Below are 26,487 nucleotides of genomic sequence, written 5' to 3' on the forward strand. Positions count from 1 at the left end.
ACGAAGATCATGGCATCCAGTCCCATCACTGCATGGGAAATAGATGGGGAAACAGTGGAAACAGTGTCAGACTTTATTTTTCTGGGCTCCAGAATCACTACAGATGGTGTCTGCAGCCATAAAATTAAAAGACGCTTACTCCTTGGAAGGAAAGTTATGACCAACCTAGATAGCATATTCAAAAGCAGAGACATTACTTTGCCAACAAAGGTCCATCTAGTCAAGGCTATGGTTTTCCCTGTGGTCATGTATGGATGTGAGAGTTGGACTGTGAGGAAGGCTGAGCGTCAAAGAATTGACACTTTTGAACTGTGGTGTTGGAGAAGACTCTTGAGAGTCCCTTGGACTACAAGGAGATCCAACCAGTCCATTCTGAAGGAGATCAGCCCTGGGATTTCTTTGGAAGGAATGATGCTAAAGCTGAAACTCCAGTACTTTGGCCACCTCATGCGAAGAGTTGACTCATTGGAAAAGACTCTGATGCTGGGAGGGATTGGGGCAGGAGGGACTGGGGGACGACAGAGGATGAGATGGCTGGATGGCATCACTGACTCCATGGACGTGAGTCTGAGTGAACTCCAGGAGTTGGTGATGGACAGGGAGGCCTGGTGTGCTGCGATTCATGGGGTCGCAAAGAGTCGGACACGACTGAGCGACTGATCTGATCTGATCTGATCTGATCTACCTTTTCAAACATATCACCCATTGTTCCTATGTATAGATTCCTTTCGTTTCTGATACTTTACTCACTAGTCTTTGAACCTTCCACATTTACCACATGTACTTTTGCTGGGGAATCTTTAGTTTTTTATTTCACCTAGAATATCTTCCTCTAGTTTTATCCCCTGCTGTAGATCTTGTGTCTTGAAGTGTAATGCATGCCTCATATGAATATGTGAAACATTTAACCAGTTTCCCCAGTATTGACTATGGCCAAATTTCTTTTGATAGAAGTCATAAATATCTATACCATATTTCAAGTATATATAAAAATGGAAAATATTGGGAAATATTCACTTAATGTGTTCAACTCCCACAACAGTGATTTCTCAACAGCTGGCAATTTTAGCCTATTAATTTCTCTCTTGGTAAAGCATGCATTGGATCTGATCTCCTCAAATGACCCCACCTCCTGTGCCTTTTAAAGTACACACCCATCCTGACTTTCTCTGAGTAGAAGACTGGGGGATAGAAATTGGTTAGAAGAGGAGAGATGTGGAAGTTGCAAAGAAAAAAGGAAAGGCTGGAAGATACCAGAAGAGAATGAATTTGTAATATTTCCTCAACCAAAAATGGAGACTAAGGAATACGACCTGAAGACTTTAGTTCTTACAAGAGAATTTGCATGTCAGGGATTATTTAAAATATAAATTGAACCCAAGGGTGATTTTAACATTTTGTTCCTGGCCACTAAGCCTGGAAACCAGCACTTAGCAGTTTAAAATAATTAGAAAATCAAATGCCTTTATTAGAAAATGAAGATTTCTTGGCCCATGACTTGCTGCACTGAGTATATTAGCATTTACTATGGACTCATCTCCATACTCTCTTCTAATGTGTTCTGCTAAAGAATTCTTAGAGATATCTATACAAATACAGTTTACTTAAAAAGATAAAGATTAACTTGTAAATTCTGAACTGTAAGAAGAACAGAAAGCTCAAAATCTTAAATTAAGTGGTTAGCTGCTTATCCATTGCTGATGTTTAACTACAATATTCAGGAGATATCTCAGTGTGTTAAGTTTTAAAGGCCTATGTAGTTTTTAAGTTGATCATTAAAAACAACAGAATTTAAGTGAATGTCACCAAAACCAGTGAATTATAAATATTTTCTCTTCCAGCATATTTGATCAGAGCTATCAATAAACAAAATTGTATTTCCTAGGATTTCAGGCATGAATACTAATCTATGAACATAATGTTCCACCAGAGGACCCTAGGAGAATATGAACAATCTGGATATCTATTGAGTTACTCTTAATAGAAAACTGGACACATGTGCATTTCAGGAAATAAAATAACATTCTTAATGTATCTGCATTAAAATACTGCTTATATATCTATGACTAGTACTATTTTTGTCATAAAAATCCAAGTTATATAAATAAACTACTCTACCTATCCCTGTCCCATTTTTTGCCCATACTTTGACTCCATGTTAGCTGATATTTCCAGTGGTAAAATTGATTCTTGCCACAAAATACAGGTCTCTGCTCCCTTTTCCCCAAAACCCAAGACTACTGAACTAAATAAAGTGGCAGAGTTTCACCCAACACTGTGCAGTTGCCATCCTGTCTTCAGTGGGATGGTGAAGACCAAGGCTACAAGCAAAAGCAAAAGTTCTTACAGCAAGATGAGCTCTCTTTAGGCTTTGTCTCTCTGCCTCCCCCACCAACAAGGCACACTCCAAACTCTGTAGGAGAGTAGCCCCTAAGCAGGTCCAGAAAGTGTCAGATTTGTCACTATATGCAAGGCCTTCTAGCTTTCTCTCTGATGCACTAAGACACTTTCAGCCTCCACCTGCTGGGAGGAAAAGCTCCCAGCTCCTACAGATTACTTCCCAGGAATCCTTACAAATGCTACCAGATTGATCATCTGCCTTCACATAATTTTACATGGTTTGGTTTGTAATTTCCTGAAATTTACTGTAATTTCCCACATGTTATGAGGGAAAACTATATATGATCTTCAAATCTAGTATTTTGAAATATTTGGGATCATTTTAAAGTATCTTGCAGGTTTAGGCATTCTGTTGAGGGCATTGGTTCTAAATAATGAAATAAACTCATATTGTAAAAAAAAAATCTGGTTAACACTGACCCACCAGCTGTGGTGTTCATCTAGATGGGTGAAGCTGTGAGGGTGAACATAATGTTATTGATTTCAGGCCCAAGAGGAGAGAGCTTGTGGACTCTCCAAAGCAAAGAATGTCAGAGGAGGATATCTTCTACTAAAAGCCTGCAGGGAAACAAACAATCAAACAAAGAAGCACCAAGAGCAGCAAAAAAAACAACACAACTCAAGTCCCACTCCATTTTCGGTTTCCGATGGCTTCCAGAAGGGACAGGGTAAAAGACTGTTTTCAGCGAAGAATGTTCTAAAACCAGGCCCACAGAGCGCCCCCAGCCTTGTCAGACGCTGTGTGTATTTGGGGAAGTAAGTCTGCATCATCGTGCACCTTTTAAAACTGCAGCTGAGTACTAAATAATGGAGCAGCTTTGTTTGTAAGCAATATTTATTTTTCATGAAGGTAAGAGGCAAATTACATTTATTACAGAAAACACTATGAAAGGAAAAAGCGGCATGTTACCAATATGACCAAAAAAAAAAAAAACCCAGAAAAATTATATTTATGAAAGTGCTCTGCCCTATAACATATTGAACAGAAGGCATTATTCCAGGTGAGTGAGCCACACAGAAATGAGGATTTATTAGGATTTGTTTTGAAATGTAATTTGTATGGTGAGCTTTTTATTCCTTTGATGGCAATGAAGCAGATTTATTGGCTACATGTTGGAAGTGCAATAGATAACAGATAACCAAGGGAGAAGTTTTAATAAAACACTCAGGAAAGAAAAAAAAGAAGTGAGTGAGACTGCATGCTTACATGGCAGCTAATAAATAATAAGTCGAGATAGGGCTTTAACTGAAAACCATCCTGGTTATTGCAGCTTGGAAGGTTTACTGAAAATTGGGTAGAACACTCTAATTTTTCATACTTAACAGTTGAACAAGTTAGAGTGATATAACTCAAATTTTGGTTTTGGTCCAGGAATCCTATGTTTTCACAGGAAGCTTGCAAGAGGCTTTCAGGGGAAGAATGGTTACTGATTATTAAAGGGTCTGGCTGTGCTCTTTCTGACTGTGCTCTGGATTTCGGACAACTCAACAATAGAGTATTTATTTTTACCAGTCATCTTTTGAGGTAAAAACACAGGACACTTTCAGGGACATTTTGAAGGAATATCTTCAATAAGCATTGGCCTTTCAAAGAGCTGAGCAGAAATGAGCTCCTAAAGATACTTGAGAACTTGGTCCTGAAAACATCATGCTCAGAAATCCAAATATATATAGTCTGCTCATCTGACACTGAGACTTCATGAGCCCCAGTTACACATCCCTCATTCGACTTGTCTGTGTTCAGCAGGGCCCTGGACTTAGGGAAGAAACCAGTTCTTTTTTCTTTCAAGATGAGAAGAAAAATGTCCTTCTCTCTGAGCAGCTCCAGAGCTATCTTGACTTCAGGACTGCTCTCTTAGAGCCTTGTTTTGGAGAATGATGAATCACTTCCTATGCCTGCAGTCAGTCCCTGAGGCCTTAACAGACATTAAGGAGCCAAGGAGGAAAAATTACTCTAAGTACCAATAATAACTACAAATAATGCAAAAACCATTTTCTAGGGTAGAGCAGGGCCAGCTTTGTGTTCTCACAATTTGCAGTGAGGCTTCTTAGAACAAGTGCCATAGATTTGGAAAGAACCAGAGACCCAGGTCTCCTTGCACTTGGTTCAGACACAGGAATTCAACTGAATTGAACAGTGACTACACAGTTAGGAATTTACGTCAATGAAATTGGGTTGCTTTAATGCACAAAAGCTTCTGGGCTATAAGTAATCCATGATGGCTTGCCAAATATAAAATGCCATTGTATATATATATATACATTGTCTCATTTAATAATGACTCATAAACATTATATATATATATATGTGGAAGAGATAAGAAGAGATATGGAAAAGATAAGAACACAAAAGCAAGATACATAAAATTAATTGGCATAATCTGGAGAGTATGAGTCATTATTAAATATGGATCCCAATCAAATATTCCATCCCACTCCCAGTTATGTTAATATTTCAATGCTCACATTTTTTTACTTTCAACTCCTCAAACTTTTCAGTGAGCATTATTTTGAAAGGCTCATACAGAGTCCCCATGACATTCTCCAAAGGAGTTACTTTTGTGGAGAGGTTTTGAGAAAAAACAATTCAAAATTCTGCTTCAGCTTATACATTTTCTCTCATAGGATAATAATAATAAACCTTGTGAGAATTTTTTGAAGACAGGTGTTAATGAGTTTGCATGCCTCGGCAAGATACACTGAGAGAAGACTTAAGGGCTTTATTTCTAAAGCGCCTATATTATGATGACATGCTCTCGGAGACAGGTAATTATTGTCTATATAGGTAAGTATGTAGTACATCTCATGAGACAAATGGCTAGGAATGTATCTTTTCCCAGAAACCATATTTCCCTCTTTTGATAATTAAGATGTATGCACAAGAAATGCTAATTTATTGGATTTTTAATATAAAAGCTGCTGTCTTTAAAAGAGCAAGATCCAAAACTGTTTTGTGATTCAAAACTTAAAAATAAACAAATTAATCTTCCAAATCTTCCAAAGACATGTTTAATGTATTTACTGTGTCCCTTATTTTAAGAGTCTAAATAATTAAACCATATGTAAGCTCTGGTGTACCTGGTTATATATACTGAGTAAATCATTTGGTCTATTTACACAGAGACATGGAGATGACACATTATATATATATATATATGGGACAGACTTAGGTGGCTTATAGGGTAAAGCGCCTGCCTGTGATGCAGGAGACCCAGATTCGATCCGAGGGTTGGGAAGATTCCCCTGGAGAAGGAAATGGCAATATCCTCAGACACTATTAAATGCAATCCTATATTCTTGGATATAGAGGTTGATGATACGCCTTTCTACTTGTCATGGCACTAACAAAGCTAGGTTGAAAGTCAGCAACCACTTATAGTCATTGCTTTTCAGGCTAATAGTAAGTTCGGTTGCTGGTGGGAAAGGGGTCTCTTACCACACCCTCCTTAAAATAAAGGTTCTTTCATGTTTAATGAAAGTACATGCACATTCTCTTATCGAGGTGGTCTTGAGCTGCAGATACAGTCACACCGCTCATGATGATCCAACTGGATGTCAACGAGAGCCATGTGCTTTGCTCTGCCCCTCCTCTTGAAATAGCCGGGTTCAAACTTTAACACCTAGGACAAGAAGCATTTCCTGTTAGAAAGTACCTGGGATTTAACTCAATTACATACCACTTATTCTCTTTATGACAACTGGTTCTTAAGCCTTTGAGCATCCAATGGAATCTACGGGCTCACTATTAGAATGCACACATACAAATATTGTTATAGACAATCCACGACTCCTTAAAGTAACGGAATCCACTGATCACAGAGTAACGCCTCCTGCATTACCTACCTGCAGGGTCATGAGGATTTCAAGTGTCTGAGCAGGTGTTTACTGATAACTTTCTAAGGGCCTGCTTTGTGCCAAGTGCTGTCCCAAATATTACTAATACCACAAACAGTCTTCTGGCTAAAGCATGTGTTATGGATAAATACAATGCTGAGACAATACTCTGCAGACAGGACAACGAATACAGTTGTGACCTAATATGCTGGTATGGGGACTTCCCTGGAGAGTGGTTAAGAATCCACCCGCCAATGGTCTGGGAAGATCCCACGTTCCACAGGGCAAGTAAACTCTGTGCCCAACCATGGAGCCCGCGTCTGGAGCCAGCGCTCTGTAAACAAGAGGCCACCACAGTGAGAAGCCCTCGCACCACTGAAGAGCGGCCCCTGCTCACAGCTGGAGAAAGCCCGTGTGCAGCAGCAAAGGCCCCGGGTGCCACCCCCGCCCCGCCCCGCCCCGCAAAAATGCTGGCGCGGCTAAACACGCGGGTGAGGTAAGACATTTTGCCTCCCTAGTGGTCATAAACAACTGAAAATGTGTGTATGTTCTTCCATATCTGTTAGGCTATATCGAATAATACCCTTTACAATTCAAAACAGATCATGTTCCACTAAAATGTTTGCATATTAATACCTTTAAAACAATCCAACATTACTTGAATAAATCACATCCTTAAAATTTTACATTAATAGGTGTAAATGTGATTTAAAAAAATTTTTAAGTTTAAATAGAAGCTAACCCTTCTTCCCTAGTGTGGCCTTCACTGAAGTCAATATTTGCCATCATATACATAAATATTGTTTTCCATATACAGTCAACTTCATTGCTTCTTTATATTCTTAGGCTCCTTGTTAGCTTTCATTTTTGATTCTGTTCTGTTTTCCCTTTTAGACTTTAAACTCTGCATGATATTACCATACAACTATGTAGCATTTTGTAGTTTTAAAAAAATTTGTACGTATGCACTATTTCGTCTGGCCCAAGACAAACTTTGTCATACAGTAGAGAAGGCGTCTTCACTCACAGTGTATAGGCTGGAGAAGTGAGATTATAAGGGAGGCCAGGTGCCAGGCCTTCTGTCAGCCGGGACCTGAGAGTAGTGCATTGTTCTCTAGGCTTCCGGCATACTAGGACCCAAGGACCATGCGTCTCTAATGCAGCTGCAGCTTCCTTCTGTATCTCAAAGGTGTGGCAGGCATATGTGTGAACTAAAATGGGGCCCTGATGCTTGGTATACTTTGCTGTGAGATGAAGATTAGATGCGAGGAAATCTTATTTTCTAGGCTGTATAATAACTTTTCATGGCACGCCCCCCCACCCCCAATTTTTCTACTGGATTGTCTTCCTAGCAATGTCCTCATCCTTATGTTACCTGTTTCAAGTTATAAGCAAATCAAAACCATCTACTAGGAAAACAGGCTTAGAGCCCTCAGTCCCCATGCATCCGCTTTACTTTAGCGTTTGCCTTTTTAAAACACTGAGGGGGTGATATTTATTTATTTGGCTGCATTGCGTCTTAGTTGTGGTGCGTGGGATCTTCACTGGGTCCTGTAGGAGCTTTCACTGGGGTGCACAGATGCTCTAGGTGTGGCACACGGCCTCCGGAGCGCACAGACTCAGCGGTTGTGGCACGCGGGCTTAATTACTCCATAGCATGTGGGAACTTAGTTCCCTGACCAGGGACTGAACCTGTGTCCCCTGTACTGCAAGACATATTCTTAACCACTGGACCACCAGGTAAGTCCCAACATTTAGCCTGATTTTCCCATAAGAGTTCTGTGGAGCAGGTCATTTGTTCAATGTTCAGTAAAGTAAGGAACCTGGGCTCTGATAACACAGTGTGAAATACCGTGTCCCATTTGGAGAAGAGCTTCAAAAGGATATTTGTACTTTTGTGAGTACAAATTGGGGTTGGGGGATGGGGTGGGAAGGGATGGCCTAGAAGAGTTCATGAGGGAGGCACAAAAATACCAGACTATGGTAAAGCTAGTCCCAGTGCCAGTTTTGATAGCTAATTATATTATCCTCTTTACCTAAATTCCACTGAACATACACTATGAATCACATAGTTTCATATGACATATGCTTTCTCTCTATTAACAAATGCTTTGAGGACAAGGATAGAAAAAATAATGACTAACATTTTTGAGTATTTGTTAGATGCCACACTGTTATGACTGGAAGTATTAAACGTTTTGCGTATCACTGTAACACTATGATGTAGGTACTTTTCTAATACTGTTTCAGATAAGGGAAGAGAGAGACTAAGGTTGCAGAGTCAGTGACTGGTGACACCAGTGTTTGTCTCCACGTGGCACAGCGTGTGCCCTTACCGGGAAGGTGGAGTTTTGTCTGTTCTGGTCAGCAGCATTGGGAACACAGTAGGTTTCCAGTGGGATGCACTCTGGTGACCATGGTGGGTAACGCTGCCACGTCACAATATGGGAACCTATGTTCACGGCCTCTTTCCTGTCTCCTCCCTACATCGCTTCTACCCCAACCTCCTACAAGGGGAGGGGCGCAAAACAAACCAAACCAGAGGCCAAAATGAAGTGGCCTATTGGAGAAGGAAATGTCAACCCACTCCAGTGTTCTTGCCTGGAGAATCCCCAGGATGGGGGAGCCTGGTGGGCTGCTGTCTATGGGGTCGCACAGAGCTGGAAACGACTGAAGCTACTTAGCAGCAGCAGCAGCAGCATGTTTTGCATCACTTGCAAGTCTTTTACGATTTTGAAACAGAATTTCAAGTACTGAGAGCAGAGTGACAATGATATTTTCCTTTCCTTGCTCCCAGGGTCACTCCTGCTTCATCTCTAAAGAAAATAAAAACTGTTGCTTCTCCATGAAAAACTAAGTAACCAAAGCATGGATGAGTGTATATTGCACTTTGGGATATTAAATACCCTGCTACGATAGATAGGAAAGCCCTCCTGTGCCACACTTGGTCAGAGCGCCCTGGAAGAGCTTAAAGCTCGGGTTCCTACAACTTTGCCAAGAATTTCTCTAATATTAGTCACTATTTTCCAACCCTAATAAACCAGATCTGGAGGTTGAACTATTCAGGGGAAGAAAATGATTCCTAAGAAGCTGAGCTGATGATAAATATTCTCTTTCTTAAAAAGACCATTATCAAAGCCTAATAAGTTGCCATGACTGACATCTATAAAATCAATGCTTCGTTGATTTGCTTCCTCATTTGATGAGAAATGAAAGTGTGTGCTTTGGGGTGAAAGCCATGCCTGGTCAGTTTTTTCTAACTGGTTTCCTGATTGTTCAGGGATTTTCCCTGTGTTTTATATTAAGCCATGTTAGTCCAGTATATATGTGTTTTGTTGATAAGAGGAGAAAAATGAATTGGCAGACACTTTTCCAGACAAGACAGGAAAGCAGTGTTTGAACAAAGTGGAAATTGGACTGCTTTACTGGCTGATCACAGCACTGATGCTCAAAGCTTTCAGACCATGTAATCGTCTTCGGTTCAGGTACACAGCACTGAAAGGAGGAAGAAAGCAAAGCTGATTTGAGAGAGCATAAAAAGTTAAAAGAAAAATGAAAAGCCTTTATCTGAGAAAGCAAACTGTCTCTGGGTTATCTGGTCACCTTTAAAGGGAAGGAACCATTGAATTAATTACAGTCGCTGTAGGACACTCACTAATAGGTACCTTCACAAAATGCTTTCCTATTTTCTGCTCTATGATTCACTGTTGCAAGCACACACACTGAAATAAAAATCCATGGAGGAGCAGCCAGCCATTTCTTATCACCTATGGGTGAAAATGGCATTCTTGACCCTTCTCCACCATCTGGAAAACCACAGGAAGCCAGGGAAAGTTGATTTTTATTAAATGGAGAATGACTGAAGCAGTTGGTGGCTTTCATACCACTACACAGAATCAAAGATGCTCAGTTTGCAGATTACCATATCACAAAAGATATTTACTACAATTACTCTCTTTGTTGCCAATAAAGCAGTGAATGAATCATTGCCATGAAGTTATTACAGTAATAAAACAGTACTAGACAGAAACGCTCCATGCTGAGTTGGGCTCTTGTTTATTGGAAATATTAAAGAAAGGTTGTTAAGGCCTTGTAACAGTTTTCATATTAATGGCTGATGTAGGATCACAAATACATATTTTAGGACATGTGCACTGTCTAAACCCGAATCATTAAGGGTTTACTTAAGATTCACCCAACTTCTAAAGCAGGCAGCATTCAGTATACACACTTTCTTAAGAAAAACAGCTTCATATTTTTCCTTACTTTATGATTTCTTTCATGCTTGTAGACTTTATAAAAATGTACATGCAGTTAAGATTTTTAAGGTCTTGTAGTCAACCTTTCTGAAACCTAAAGTGACTACAAGCAAAAATATTTTGAGATGAGAAAACATTTTATTTTCTACCTGGGTAATTGCACAACTTGAAAGTAAGAGTTTCAAGGGAGATTGAGAGTTGTAAGAGAAGGAGTGATACCAAGTCCTGAGATACAGTCCTCCCTAAGAAAGACACAAATAACAGAGCTCAGCAACGTTTCTCTGACAAGCTAGGTATGAAGGTGACTGAAGGCTGGGCTTATAATGTGGGTCTACACAATCCTCATGAATTTTGAAAATGCAATCTTTACATCTGTGGACATTTACTTATAATTGAAATTTTCTTGTGAGCACTCTGGGGTGTATTCAGCAGCAGTTCTTCCTTTAGAGGAATTAACTAGGTAAATTATTTTGACAGTATTTTAGAGGATTAATGACTACATGTTCAGCCCACCAGTTTCAGAAAACATGACGGAAGCTGAGCTGGGCACCAAGTTTCAGAGCACGGCATTAACACTGAGTATCATTCGTGTCACAAATGGGTCTTTGTCTAGTTGGGGAGTATCATGCCCGAAGGCACGTTTGCTCAACTTTGACAAGAAGGCCTAATATGAATCCAGATCTACAAGGAAAAGGATGTATGCACTTTGCTGTACTTAGAGGGTCCCGGCACCAGTAAGTCATCAAGGCTCTAAGGGAGTCAGAAGGGAGCAAGCCCAATCTTGCTCTCAGGATATTCCACCCACATCTGTTGAGTGCTTTACAGCCTTCAGAGGCTTTCATTGTCCCAGGATCCCCAAGAGATAAGCAGCACTGCTGCTGCTGCTAAGTCACTTCAGTCGTGTCCGACTCTGTGCGACCCCACAGACGGCAGCCCACCAGGCCCTGCCGTCCCTGGGATTCTCCAGGCAAGAACACTGGAGTGGGTTGCCATTTCCTTCAATGCATGAAAGTGAAAAGTGAAAGTGAAGTCACTCAGTCGTGTCTGACTCTGAGCGACCCCATGGACTGCAGCCTACCAGGCCCCTCCGTCCATGGGATTTTCCAGGCAAGAGTACTGGAGTGGGGTGCCAGCACAGGTGTTACTAATGTTGAGTGGATAACTTTTTCATACATAGTCTATACACATTAAAGTTCCATATCATATCTCTGTTCTTTTGTATTTTCTTAGCATTTCAACCACCAACTTGTTTATATTCTTAACACAGTCTAGGCAAGATAAGATTTAGGGAGTGGTGAACAGATATCATATAATTTCACATCTGTCTGGGAACTCAAAATTGTAGGTTATCATAGGGACTAAAAGAGGAACCCGAGGCTCTGGGGAGTTTTAGGTGGCTGGTCCGAGGTGGCCTCTCACGTGAATCCACATATTCTCCCTTCAGTTGTGTGATTTGCTTTGTCTCTATTGTCTTGTCTCTCTCTTATAGGAACAGGAAAGGGCTGCAAGAGAATCTTCTCAAGGTCTCACTCAAAGAGGGAGAAAGAAATAGGGAGGTTCTACATAAGCTCTAGAAATGCTGTTTCCAGAAAAAGAATAAAGATTTTTGTGACTTTTGTTATAATCATAACCCTCAAATTCATTGCCTTTGCCATAGAGTAGAAACTTTTGGAAAAATATTGCTTTCCTGTCTTCTTGGTCTCAATTTGAGATTTTAGCTAAATTTGTTTCAATGACAGACACTTAAAACATGTAAAAATTAAAAGTGCCATTCTTTTATCTCAAGTCTAAATCTCAATATTTTATTATCTCCAATCAATCTTTTGTTTCATATATAAATGTCTGCTTATATCTTCTATCTCTTATGTTTGCTGCTGCTGCTAAGTCACTTCAGTCATGTCCGACCCTGTGCAACCCCATAGACGGCAGCCCACCAGACTCCCCCGTCCCTGGGATTCTCCAGGCAAGAACACTGGAGTGGGTTGCCATTTCCCTCTCCAATGCATGAAAGTGAAAAGTGAAAGTGAAGTCACTTAGTCGTGTCCGGCTCCTAGTGACCCCATGGACTGCAGCCTACCAGGCCCCTCCGTCCATGGGATTTTCCAGGCAAGAGTACTGGAGTGGGGTGCTAGCCTTCTCCCTATGTTAGGTATTGCCTTCTCCCCTCTTATGTTTAAGGGGCAACAAATTTTTAATACAAAATTCTTATATTTAATGTAATGTTAAAAAAGTCATTCACAGTAGTTTTTCCATTGTTCAAGTGACTGGAATGGTTTAGATGCTGTAAGTGCCAGAGACAGAGTTGTGTCTCGGCTTACATTGTTCACTGTGGGAGCCCCTGACCATGTGCAGCTATTTACATTCAAATTAGTTTAAATTAAATAAAATTTAAAAATTCAGTTTCTCATTCGCATTACACATATTTCAAGTGCTCTGTGACCACATGTTGCTAATGACTACCAGATTGGATAGTACAGATATGGAACTCTCTCACCACTGCAGAAAGTTCTAACAGATAATGCAGCTGTGCCAGCACTGGGACAAAATCATGAGAGGTAGGACAGTGAAAATTAACTTGTCTTTCTCTGTTGCCTCCTAAGATTTTGGCTGTTGACTGAATGGACATAGCCAGGAGACCAAATGCTTAAAAAATACAATAGTTAGTTTTAATCTAAAAGGTCAATATATTTCTAGGGAACATCCCTTCATTATACACTAACAAGGGAAGATAAGAACTAAAATAATAAAAAAAAAAAAAAGAACTAAAATAATAGCATCCTCTAATTGTCTACAGAGTATGTTTTCTGGAATTTTCTCTTTTTAAAAATCCCCACCGAAAGTATTTTTTATATTCTGTATATTCCAAGAGAAGGAATGGTTGCTAGGAAAGAGGAAAAATACTTCAGCAGGATACCTCCAAACTTTTCAGAAGAGGGAATTGTACAGATGGAGCTTTTTATTGCACAGTGCAAAATGCTCAGACCTCTACAAGGAGAAGTCACGTGACCTGGGGAAAGAGCAACAATCTTAACTTCCTTTTATTTATAATTTCTAATTATTGATAATTTTATAATTATACGGTTTAATTTCTTGGATTTTATTCCTTAAATGTTGAGCCTTGAAATATCTGTGGAGAGTCATAGAGGCCTGCTTAGGTGGCAAGTTCTAGTGACCCCCTTAAGGGAGCTCATCTCTCATAAAAACTCATTTCCCATCTCATCAGTTACAACCACGAGGTGGGGAGACCAGTTTCTCATTTCTCTGAGTTAAGAGTACAGGCACAAAACTAACAGAAGAGAAGACAAGGATTCTTCCCTCACAAGACTGAGCCCAAGCAACCCCTATTTCTGAAGATGGAACGAGTCTCCTGCTCTCTTCCAGGGGACTGGACAATGTGATGCCTGGGGCATACTTGAGGGGTATTTTAGGATGCTGGGGAAAACTCGCCAGCCACACGTGGTCCGGGTTTGCACTCACTGACGGAGTGACTGATGCTCTTTTGTCCTTTTGTCCACAACTCAGCAGAGTGATTTTGCACAGAGCTCAGCAGACTCCGAGAAGTAAAAATATCATGACACATTTCACAGAGATGCTTTAGATAGCAGTTTCAAAAAGATTCTACATTTTAGACCCACTCATGTGACTGAACAAAGAGATCAAGGGCTTTGCCTCCTAGATATTAATGGTGAGTAGAAATTTATAGGTAACAGCCTCTGTGCAGAGAGACAATAGACTAACAAAAGGACCTTCAGATTCTTTCAGAGTTAACTGTCTGGGAGGTGAGGGCCCTTTTGGGTGTGTGTTTAACTCTGTGTTTCCACAATAAGCAACTAAAAAAAAATCAAACTACAACTTCTCACTGAGAGGAGAGTCAAGATGAAAATAAAGCATCAAAGGCCTGAATTTACATGCTTTCCTCACAGTAGAGATTGGGTAAAGATCTTGTCACTTCTTGGCTTATTTTAATGCAAACCAAATTATTGCATTCTGCATTTGTCCGCAGCGTATGACTCAACATTACAAAATTCAGGTTCTTAGACACAAAGGACAAAGTCCAATCTAGAGTTCATCAGGTCATACAAAAATAAAACACAATGAACACAGACAACAGCATTCTCTGGATATGAGAACAGATTTTTTTTTTTTTTTCTTTGAAAAATGTGAGGTGGAGTAAGAAATTCTTGTTACTAAGAAAACATGCTCTATGTAGGTCTCAAATCGGGTCTGCATCTATGTGAGGTAAGCAGGGTTATCGTGGCCTCCAAGCTCCTAATTTTCCCACGTTGAAAATACCACTTATGACGAATCCCTTTTCATTTAGCTCAGTAATTACTTCTTAACTGATTATTGTTTTATTGTTTTCAGGGTAACAAAGTGGTTTTGTAAAGTGGGAGATTTTATTTAGGGAGCACCATCTATTCTTCTGTTTTGATGGATACTGATGAAAAGCAGCTCAAACAATAATTCCTAACAATAGTGTTTGGCTCATATTTTATATTGTAAACATATTTCAATATGGTATTTTACCTCTTACATAATGCACTTCATATGCACTGCTTTGATTCCTCAGAGCCACCCTGTATGGGGTTATCATATAATTTCTTAAATCCTGTTTCACATACATGAAAACTGGCTCTCTAAACTTTAGTGACTTGCATAATCATGAAGTGATAGAGTTGCTGTCAATGTCAAGAGCAGCTCTAACTCCCCTTAAGTCCATTCTTTCTTTAATCTTCAATAATGTGCTATATATTTAAAATGAGAGCACTCAGTGTTACCGTTGGTAAGTATATAGACTTTAGAAACAGTGAATCAGTTTAGGTCGCATCTCTCTGAGTTACTGACCGAGTCACACTGGTTAATTCCCTGCTCTCTTAGGCTTCAGTTTATTCATCTATAAAAAGGAAATACAAGTAGCACTCCCCTGACAACATGTGAAGAAACTGCCAAGTGAGCTAATGATTGCTTACAATGATGTCTGGTACACTGTAAAGGCTTATGTGTATTTCCTGTTATTATCACTAAAAGTTGCTGCTCTCCTTAAATTTTCATTTCTCTTACATCTCTATGTTTACTTTTGTTTACTTTTGCATAATTTCAGAGCTGATTCCCCAGAGCACTCAGTTATATTTAGGAAAAATTAGTACTTCTGGAAGAATAATATTTCCATATTTAGAGATTGAAAAAGTCTCTGACAAAGTATCTTTTCTGACAATTTATACTTCGCTATTTTTACCCTGATTCATTTTTCAATGAGTTGACTGAATTGAAGATTAGCTCTTAGTATTCTCTTAAAGTAACCTAGATTTGCAGTCATATGCTATAAATGAATCCCATTAGATTTCTGTAAGTAAGCTCTCAAATTATTGCACCATGCATTTGATTGTGTATACTAACAAGCCTGTTGTCAAGCCACATATATATTATGGATAAGGGTTAGAAAAAGGAATCCCTACTTCAGGATGGACCTACACCCTCCCCAGGGACCTGCCTTTGCAAGTTAAGCTCAAGTATAATCACGCAGTCATCTCACTGGGAGGTGCTCCTGTGCAGTGAAAAACCTGCACAAACAATGCAGTGGCCCCGTTTCCCAGCACCCTAGAGATTCCAGGACTTTTGCAGCTGCTAACGGACCAAGTACAGCACTGCAACAAAAAAATTCTGAAAACGGCATACCTCGTGGTACTTTTTCACAGTCTTCCCTGAATTGCACGCACAGGACTTCCAGTTGACAGTTCCACAGCCGCAGTTTCCTCCGCAGCGCTGTACAAGGAGGCAGCGAGGAAAGAAGACCACGTTGGTGAGCTTCAGCTCTTCCCTCAAGTTGACGGAATAGTTCCTGGGAGTGCAGCTGTAACGCTTGACATCATCATTGAGCCTGTCCAGGTCAACTGTAAGAAACACACGCATTGGGTAACCCAGTGCACGACTGTGGCATAAACACTCAGCATGCATTTTGGGAGCAGGGTGGGGAGATTCTGTGAGGACAGCCTTAACCCAGGGACTGACCCTATTCATGGGACCTCAACTATTACCCCAAATACCAAAGGTGAGTGTGAGTGTCACATGCTCAGTCATGTCCGACTCTTTGCGACCCTGTTGACTGTAGCCCACCAGGCTCCTCTATGGGATTTTCTAGGCAAGAATACTGGAGTGGGTTGCCATTTCCTTTTCCTAATACCAAAGGTGGAAAATCTAATTTCTCTTTTGATCCTATCTTCCCCTTCAAAAAAGAAAAAAAATCAACAACAGCAAAGAGAAAACAAAAAGACCTTCAAAAACTTAGCTAAATCTTGGTTCAATTTTTCTTGCACCTTTCTAATGCCAAAAAAAAAAAGTTCCAATGAAAGAAAATGAAACATTCAGCAATTTAAAATAATTGTCTTTACCTTAAAAAACATGTATGTGTGTGTGTGTGCGCATGTGCAAATGTGTGTGTGTGTGTGTGTATATATATATATATCTATATATATATCTCTTCTTGAGTTTAAACAACTCCTGACTCTAAGCCATTACTTAATATAATTTGAATTATATCAGGGACACGTTAGGGAGAATTATTCTGATTTATTGATCTGACAGTGAAATTCTACAAGTAAATGTGATGAATAAAAAGTTTTAGCTTCATTGTAACTCCAAGGTTAAGCAAAACATCAAAGGACAAGGAATTTGGAGGTTGTGAATATGATGCATATTTGTGCACTACATCCTAGATGGCAGCATAGCATAGTGGTTAAGTGCTTGGGCTCTGCAGTTAATCTACAACAGCATTTAAATCATAGCTATGTCTCCTTTTAGTTGGTAAGTTACTTGACTCCTCTATACTCTGTTTCTTCATCTATGAAATGTAAGTAGTGTAACTACTATTTTAGCAATATTTGAAGTATTGAATGCAGTGTGCCTGGTATTCAGTCTGGGTATTATCATTCATCTTGATTCAGTTTCTCCAGTTTTTCCCTTTAAAGTCAAATGGTCAATAATTTAAAAAAAATTTTTTTTCAGATCTGTCTCTTTTATTTCTCTTTTGGCCATTATTCTATATAAATAATTATCTGGGGGATTGGCTATCAGGACTTCTTTGAATTAAGAGCATTACACTAAATTTTCAGATTTTAATCATTAATATTTTACTTGAGTTAAATTTGTATCATTGTACTATATAAATTAAATTTTTTTCTTTTTTTAAAATTTAATTTTATTTAATTTTACAATATTGTATTGGTTTTGCCATATATCAAAATGAATCTGCCACAGGTATAACTATATAAATTATATTTTAACATCGTCTCGAAATCCATCTAATCATCCATCCATTTGGCATTCAAATCCTCTAGCGGGTGAGCATGTACATGACTATCTTCTCACAAGAATGCAGTTAGAGGAAAGTCCTCTGTCCTTTCCCAGGTTCCATCCCATTTCTGAATGCACTTCCCTTGTCACCAGTCAGGCAACTGCAGGACGAATCCCACAGATGCAAGGCAATTGTCATCAGACTTACTCTGATTTTAGCCCCATTAAATGTCTTAGTCCTAAACCAAAACTGCTTGAGGAGTAGTAAGGAGTATTCTTTTGGGATAGAAGTCAAAGGCGAAGGGTGCTATCGGTAGAATGCATCTGAATGAGACAGAAATGAAAGAAGGCACAAATGGATGAAGATTCCACTTAACCCCATGAAGTCAGCTAAAATGCTGGCCATATGGTCGATGACCCCCTTGAATAAGGAATTAAATGGCAAGTGGACTCATGCTCTGCCCTGCATGCCTTTGATTCTCAAGGGCATGGATTTTACCCCCCCTCTTACATGCTGAGCCCAGGACACGGTGGGAGCTGCATAAATGCTAAATAATTGCTGTGCATAACTCATGGCTGTTTTTTTCTTCCTTCGCAAAGACATATCATAAGTTTAGCTATAATCAATCCAGTTTTAAATTAAATGAACTCTGTCTTGGGAAAGGAACCATTTCATTGCTGCTAAAACCCTGAAAATAACTGCAAGCAAAGCAGAGAGGATTACATAAATGGATTAAGAAGTGCTGCAATCATCCATTACAAGTGTCACCTTGAGATAAATACTGGTGCTGGCTGTGCATTACTGGGCTACAGCAGGGCTAATGCAGAGGGCCAAAGCTGCTGATTGTGTTGCTGGGAATATATTTTGTCCACCATCTAGGAGCAAGAGGCGCTATTTGCAGGAAGGAATTGTAACATGTGAGGTTTCCCAGGTGGCTCAGTGGTAAAGAATCTGTCTGTCAATGCAAGAAGACATCGAGGGACTCAGGTTCAACTCCTGGGTTGGGAAGATAACCTGGAGGAGGACCTGGAAACCCACTCCAGTCTTCTTGCCTGGAGAATCCCACGATAGAGGAGCCTGGCGGGCTACAGTCCATAGGGTTGCAAAGAGTTGGATATGACTGAGCCACTGAATACAGTGTGTTCAGTAAAGCGTGGTAGGCCAAGAGGGTGGGAAGGAAGTGACAGACTGAATGTAGGTGGGTTCAGCCAGTCCTCTGCCAGGCACCTGACACACAGGACTATTTATTGCTGCTCCCCACCCTTTTGAGATGTGTGTTACTTACTCAAAGTGAATACTAAGTAGGAAAACTGGGCTTGAAGTCATTCTCCCTCTTGCTGCCCGGTCACCACCACATCAGGCAGAATGGGGGGCTGGCAGGCAACCTGGGGTTGAAGGGAGAAGACTGATCTCCCTGGCATGATATTAAGCTGTCCTGTATGGCGGTGTACTAGGACTGGGGTGGTGAATGGCTCCACCCTTATGTCCAGAGTATGTCCAAGCCAAATCATAGCGTGCTTTCCAGTGGGAACTCAGCTGATCGCCTAGAGGGCCCTCCACAAATCAGGATAGGCATGCATGCCTTACTTGTCTTGGAACAAAACTCTTCACGTTCTATGACTGTTTTACTGACTCACACTGGTTACTTCCGTTTCCTACCGGCCATGAAGAGATTTACGATGCTGTCAGTTATTTATGTGGCCCTGTGTGACTGCTGCAGAATCCAGCTGCCCTGCTTATCGGGGGGGATTGAAACCACAAAGGCACTCAATTTAGAACTAGAACTAAAAACATTCCTCAGAGTGGATGCAAATAACTTTAAAGTGCCATTGCAGACTTTCTGCAGGGGATATTGAATTTCAAGTCAAAGAAGACTGATTAGGCAGTGCAGCAGAGCGGGGAGCCAGACAAGGGACTGAGTGGCAATTAAGGCTTCTGGAGCCCTGGTCTGAGGGGGGCTCTGGTGTGAGCTCCTGTGATGGGCCGGGTGCAGGCCACGAGGTTACAAACCCAGGGAGAAGAGCGACCCTTCCCATTCCTGATTTAGCCTCCACAGTGGAATCTTACTGAGAGCGAGGATGTACCAAATTTAATTCAAAGGCCCATTAATTTCATCTAATTGCCCTTATTTCACTCAGCTGTACATAATGTCATCATCCCTCTTTCGCTGTCCTTTTGAATTTGAGTCCTGCCTTCTCATGGATCTTTGACGTCATTTCCATTTTTGTGTTCTGCACCGACAATCTGCTGCAAAGGCTGACAGGGCTCCGATGTTGTCAAAGCCTTCCTCTGGACACAGGAATCCAATGTGGGCCATTGCACCCAGCCGTGGGAAGCACCATTTTCCCTCTGTGCTGGCCTCAGAGTGCAGCCTAGTCACAGAGGCTCCTGGGCTGTGGGATGAGCTCTGCGATCTGAGCCCTGGGACAGGGATGTGTAAAGCAATGGGATATTGTTGAATGCACACCCTAATCAGTTTCTAGTCTATGAAGGCTCAGATTCGGGAGGAAGGAGAGTCAGCCTGTTCTTTTTGATATTGGCCATCCCAAGTATCAGGTAATATAGAAGTTCTTCATGAATATGGTTGCATGAAATCCCCATCAATGCTATGAATTACATACTATTGTTACCCTTATATTTACACTTGAGACAATTGAGCCTCTGAGAGGGAAGGGAAAACATTTGTCCACAACCACACACCCAGTCAGTAGAAGAGCCAGAGTGTGAATCTAGCCTTTTCATCACTCTTGCACTTTGAAGCTCCAGTCTGAAGATTTGAAGAAGGGTGCAGCGAGCAGATTCTATGAGCCCTGCTGGAGCTTTCCTACTAGAGGTCTACTTCTTGTCAAGGACCTGGCTTCCTAGGTGCATTGCCAGACACTGACCTGTCACTTTTAAGATGTTGTCAATTACATATATCCAAGCATGTACTTCTGTGCACAGACATTCATCTATCAGATTCTACCAAAAGAGTACACGCTGACCATAGTCTTGCTAATAAAGCAGATAACTGCACAGAACCTAGTATTTTCATTTAGTATTGCAAAATAGCACCTGATGCAAACAGGTGGCTCACTGAAAAAGACCCTGATGGTGGGAAAGATCGAAGCCAGAAGGAGAAGAGGGAGATAGAGGGTGAGATGGTTGGATGGCATCATCGACTCGATGGACATGAGTTTGAACAAGCTCAGGGAGCTGGTGATGGACAGGGAAGCCTGGCATGCTGCAGTCCATGGGGTCACAAAGAGTCGGGCACGACTGGAGTGATTGAACTTCCTTGAGTCAGTCTCTTCTGGGTACCAAGTTTATTATGCTGTTCCCTCATCAATCCATCAATCTTTATCCTGTCATGTATGTCACCAGTCTTGAATATTCTTGCTATTCTCCAGTTAAACTTCTACATATTCTTGGATTTAGCCAGTAATCATTTTGTATGCATGCATGCTAAGTCCGTTCAGTTGTGACCAACTCTTTGCAACCCTATGGACTGTAGCCTGCCAGGCTCCTCTGTCCATGGGATTCTCCAGGCAAGAATATTGGAGGGGGTTTCCATGCTCTTTTGCAAGTAATCATTTTAGTATAATCCAGTTAAGGCCTTCGCAGTGCTGAAATCCTTTAAGGATTCTCCTAGCAGGCAGCCTCTGTTCATGCAGATTCAGCACATGGCCATGGCGCTCGAAGATCAAGTGCCTGAAGGAGGGCCATGCTTTTCTAACTTCAAGCTTTTATCAATCTAGTTTACCTTCTTGGGCATCTCAGGCCACTGTGTCATTTTGATCTTCTAAGTCAAGAGGCACATTCACCCTACATCTTCTCTAACCCCTTCACTAAATACTCACCTCACATTCTCTGCCTTCTATTGTAGTACTTACTTTGTAGAACTTGCTTTATCCTTTTCTTTTTAAAATTAATTTATTTTAATTGGAGACTAATTGCTTTACAATATTTTGACGGGTTTTGCCACACATCAACATGAATCAGCCACAGGTGCACATGTGTCCCCAATCCTGAACCTCCCTCCCACCTCCCTCCCCATCCCATCCCTCTGGGTTGTCCCAAAAGATTGCTTTGAGTGCCCTTCCTCATGCACTGAACTTGGCACTGGTCATCTATTTTATATATGGTAATACTTGTTTCGGTGCTATTCTCTAAATCATCCCACCGTTGCCTTCACCCACATAGTCCAAAAGTCTGTTCTTTACATCTGTGTCTCTTTTGCTGCCTTGCATATAGGATCATTTCTACTGTCTTTCTAAATTTCATATATATGTGTTAATATACAGTATTTGTGTTTTTCTTTCTGACTTACTTCACTCTGTATAATAGGCTCCAATTTCATCCGCCTCATTAGAACTGACTCAAATGTGTTCCTTTTTGTAAGCTGAGTAATATTTTATTGTGTATATGTACCACAACTTCCTTATATGTTCACTGCAGCACTGTTTACAATAGCTAGGACATGGAAGCCATCTAGATGTCCAGTGTCAGATGAATGGATATCCTTTTCTTTATTTAGGTGTTTCTCATCCACTAAACCATAAGGTTCTTGGAATCAGAGTTAATCATCGTTTAATCTCCCCTCTCACAGTGCTTTGCCATTAGTGGAAGAAGTATATGTAGGTCAATTAAGTGCACCACTCCTAAAACCGTTTAGTTTCAACAATTAGAAGCTGCATAGTACTGAAAAAAAATACATTTTTTGGTAGTCTTAGAGTACATGCCATTTCAAGATATTTGAAATAATTAATTAAATCCAATAAAAAAACAACAGGAATCACTATGGCTTACCTAGGCAAACATTTCTGATTTTCTTTAAACATCTATCTTCTGTGGAATACCAATCAACTTAAAGCCAAAATTAGAAAATGGTTAGGCCATTTATAGACCTACTAATCAATCCAAGTTTTCTTTATAAGGTATAGGTACTCTGTAATGACTAAACGAATCAAATTACGTTGGGTTAGAATTGAAAAGCTAGGATTCTAGAACCAGCTCAATGACAGATAAACTGTGATGCATGAAGGTTGGCACCAAGACCCACGGGCTCTAGAAGCTTTTCCACATCTTTTACATGGGGTGAAGGATGGCATCCAGGAGGCTGGCTCTCTGATATACATCTCAAGGTGCTCAGGAATATGTCTTGTGCCAAATGGGTGATAGTCCCACAGCCTGCTACATAAAGTGCTATAAACTTGGCTTTGAGATTACAAGACCAGATTTATAGTGCTTTAGGTAGGGTGGGAGGTAAGGGGAGTGGATGAGTAATTGCAGTATTTTTATACCAAGAAACTAGGGGCTCTCAGCCTTCTTTAAGGTTCACAAATTTCCTAGGAGGCATCTATTCATCTTTATGAGCATTACAACCTCACTGTGATTTTCAGATTCCCACTTCTATGAATTAGCACTTAACTGTGAAGACTGTGTCCACATTTCAACCCAGTTTTCAAGTGCAAATGAGTCTGGAAAGAACAATTATTTTATAACTTTTAATGAGGGAATATCAGGGTATTTTAAACTTAAAATCATGAATCTCATGACTCCATTTGCTGGTTTAACTTCTCAAGAATGGAAACATTCACCACTTGTATTTATAGAAACTAACCTAAATCATAGTAAAATATTCCCAGTCAGACAATTCCTAATTGTCAGGGTTTAAAAACATTGTTAAGCAGTGAGTGAATGGAAATTTATTGAGCAGCTACTATATGCCGGGTACTATGTGAGATGCTTTTACAAAGTTAAGTCTCATGGAATTCTCATAACAAAACTTCATCTTAGAGACTACTTTTCCCATCTGATGGATATGGAAACTGAGATGCAGAGGAGTTGAGTGACTTGCCTACAGCCACTGGGTATAGTAGACATTTGACAAATATAGGCTGGAAAATGAATGGGTGAATACATGGATATCTACAAGGTATTGGATTAGGCATGAAAGCAGCTGACACTGTCATAAGGCAATTCTCTGAACTCTAGAGGGGGTGTATAAAATATATCTATAAAATGGAAAATAAGAACAAGGTCAGGAGATGAATAAGAATCAAGGAGTCCTTTAAATGTTTGTCTTTCTCTCATTTACTAAACTATGAGTCTCTGAGTTTTAAGCACCACTGGGTCCCTTACAGCACTGACCTCACAGTCAACACATCCAGGTTCATGTCATGGCTCTTTATTTTATAGCTGTCAGTAAACCTTTCTGCATTTCTTTCTTTTATTAGATAAAATGGAATAACAGTACTCTCCTGCCAAGAAATTCATTAAGCTTGAACAAGTTAAAAGTGTCTGAAGTGCAGTCCAAACCCTCAGTTCCCAGTAGGTATGCTTCACTTTAATGTTGAAATGAGCAAAACAGATCAATGAAATAAAGAACAGAATCACCTAAAATCAGAAGTAGTCAAGATTCTGCAACTGGTGATCGCTAAGGAAAGGAAGCTACCCCACGTCCAAGGAGCAGTGGCTGTGTGGGTGCAGGAAGGCCAAGAGGAGCTACTCCACATTCAAAGTCAGGAGGGGCAGCAGTGAGGACATACCCCTCGTCTAAGGTAAGGAGCAGTGGCTGTGCTTTGCTGGAGCAGCTGTGAAGAGATACTCCATGTCCAAGGTAAGAGAAAACCAAGTAAGACGGTAGGTGTTGCAAGAGGGCATCAGAGGGCAGACATACTGAAACCATAATCACAGAAAACTAGTCAATCTAATCACACTAGGACCACAGCCTTGACTAACTCAATGAAACTAAGCCATGCTGTGTGGGGCCACCCAAGGTCGGTGGGCATGGTGGAGAGATCTGACAGCATATGGTCCACTGGAGAAGGGAATGGCAAACTACTTCAGTATTCTTGCCTTGAGAACTCCAAGAACAGTATGAAAAGGCAAAATGATAGGATACTGAAAGAGAAACTCCCCAGGTCAGTAGGTGCCCAATATGCTACTTGAGATCAGTGGAGAAATAACTCCAGAAAGAATGAAGGGACGGAGCCAAAGCAAAAACAATACCCAGTTGTGGATGTGACTGGTGAAAGAAGCAAGGTCCGATGCTGTAAAGAGCAATATTGCATAGGAACCTGGAATGTCAGGTCCATGAATCAAGGCAAACTGGAAGTAGTCAAACAGGAGATGGCAAGAGTGAACATCGACATTCTAGGAATCAGCGAACTAAAATGGACTGGAATGGGTGAATTTAACTCAGATGACCGTTATATCTACTATTGCAGGCAGGAATCCCTTAGAAGACATGGAGTAGCCATCATGGTCAACAAAAGAATCCAAAATGCAGTACTTGGATGCAATCTCAAAACTGACAGACTGATCTCTGTTTGTTTCCAAGGCAAACCATTCAATATCACAGTAATCCAAGTCTATGCCCCAAACAGTAATGCTGAAAAAGCTGAAATTGAATGGTTCTATGAACACCTACAGGACATTTTAGAACTAACACCCAAAAAAGATGTCCTTTTTATTACAGGGGACTGGAATGCAAAAGTAGGAAGTCAAGAAACACCTGGAGTAACAGGCAAATTTGGCCTTGGAATACAGACTGAAGCAGGGCAAAGGCTAACAGAGTTTTGCCAAGAAAATGGACTGGTCATAGCAAACACCCTCTTCCAACAACACAAGAGAAGACTCTACAAATGGACATCACCAGATGGTCAACACCGAAATCAGAGTGATTATATTCTTTGCGGCCAAAGATCGAGAAGCTATATACAGTCAACAAAAACAAGACCGGGAGCTGACTGTGGCTCAGGTCATGAACTCCTTATTGCCAAATTCAGACTTAAATTGAAGAAAGTAGGGAAAATCACTAGACCATTCAGGTATGACCTAAATCAAATCCCTTTTGATTATACAGTGGAAGTGAGAAATAGATTTAAGGGACTAGATCCGATAGAGAGTACCTGATGAACTATGGACGGAGGTTCATGACATTGTACAGGAGACAGGGATCAAGACCATCTCCATGGGAAAGAAATGCAAAAAAGCAAAATGGCTGTCTGGGGAGGCCTTACAAATAGCTGTGAAAAGAAGAGAAGCCAAAAGCAAAGGAGAAAAGGAAAGATATAAATATCTGAATGCAGTTCCAAAGAATAGCAAGAAGAGAAAAGAAAGCCTTCTTCAGCGATCAATGCAAAGAAATAGAGGAAAACAACAGAATGGGAAAGACTAGAGATCTCTTCAAGAAAATTAGAGATACCAAGGGAACATTTAATGCAAAGATGGGCTCAATAAAGGACAGAAATTGTATGGACCTAACAGAAGCAGAAGAGATTAAGAAGAGGTGGCAAGAATACACAGAAGAACTGTACAAAAAAGATCTTCACTACCAAGATAATCACAAGGGTGCGATCACTGACATAGAGCCAGACATCATGGAATGTGAAGTCAAGTGGGCCTTAGAAAGCATCACTACGAACAAAGCTAGTGGAGGTGATGGAATTCCAGTTGAGCTCTTTCAAATCCTGAAAGATGATGCTGTGAAAGTGCTGCACTCAATATACCAGAAAATTTGGAAAACTCAGCAGTGGCCATAGGACTAGGTCAGTTTTCATTCCAATCCCAAAGAAAGGCAATACCAAAGAATGCTCAAACTACCACACAATTGCACTCATCTCACACTCTAGTTAAGTAATGCTCAAAATTCTCCAAGTCAGGCTTCAGCAATATGTGAACTGTGAACTTCCAGATGTTCAAGCTGGTTTTAGAAAA

At 40.5% G+C, this 26,487-nt stretch overlaps 1 protein-coding gene across 1 annotated transcript in view; it reads right to left on the bottom strand.

The window, feature by feature from the left end:
• Nucleotides 1-3,217: 3,217 nt before the first annotated feature.
• The window catches only part of PDGFD (platelet derived growth factor D), a 147,112-nt gene continuing 123,842 nt past the window's right edge, over nt 3,218-26,487 (bottom strand). Inside the window, exons 9-10 of the mRNA XM_010838874.1 lie at nt 16,170-16,384; nt 3,218-6,020 (exon numbers count right to left, since the gene is read on the bottom strand). Coding sequence (XP_010837176.1) covers nt 5,895-6,020; nt 16,170-16,384 — 341 coding nt within the window. The 3' untranslated portion in view covers nt 3,218-5,894. The remainder of the gene's footprint in view (nt 6,021-16,169; nt 16,385-26,487) is intronic.

This window comes from Bison bison, unplaced genomic scaffold, assembly GCF_000754665.1.
Source record: "Bison bison bison isolate TAMUID 2011002044 unplaced genomic scaffold, Bison_UMD1.0 scf7180017864107, whole genome shotgun sequence".
Taxonomy (NCBI): domain Eukaryota; kingdom Metazoa; phylum Chordata; class Mammalia; order Artiodactyla; family Bovidae; genus Bison; species Bison bison.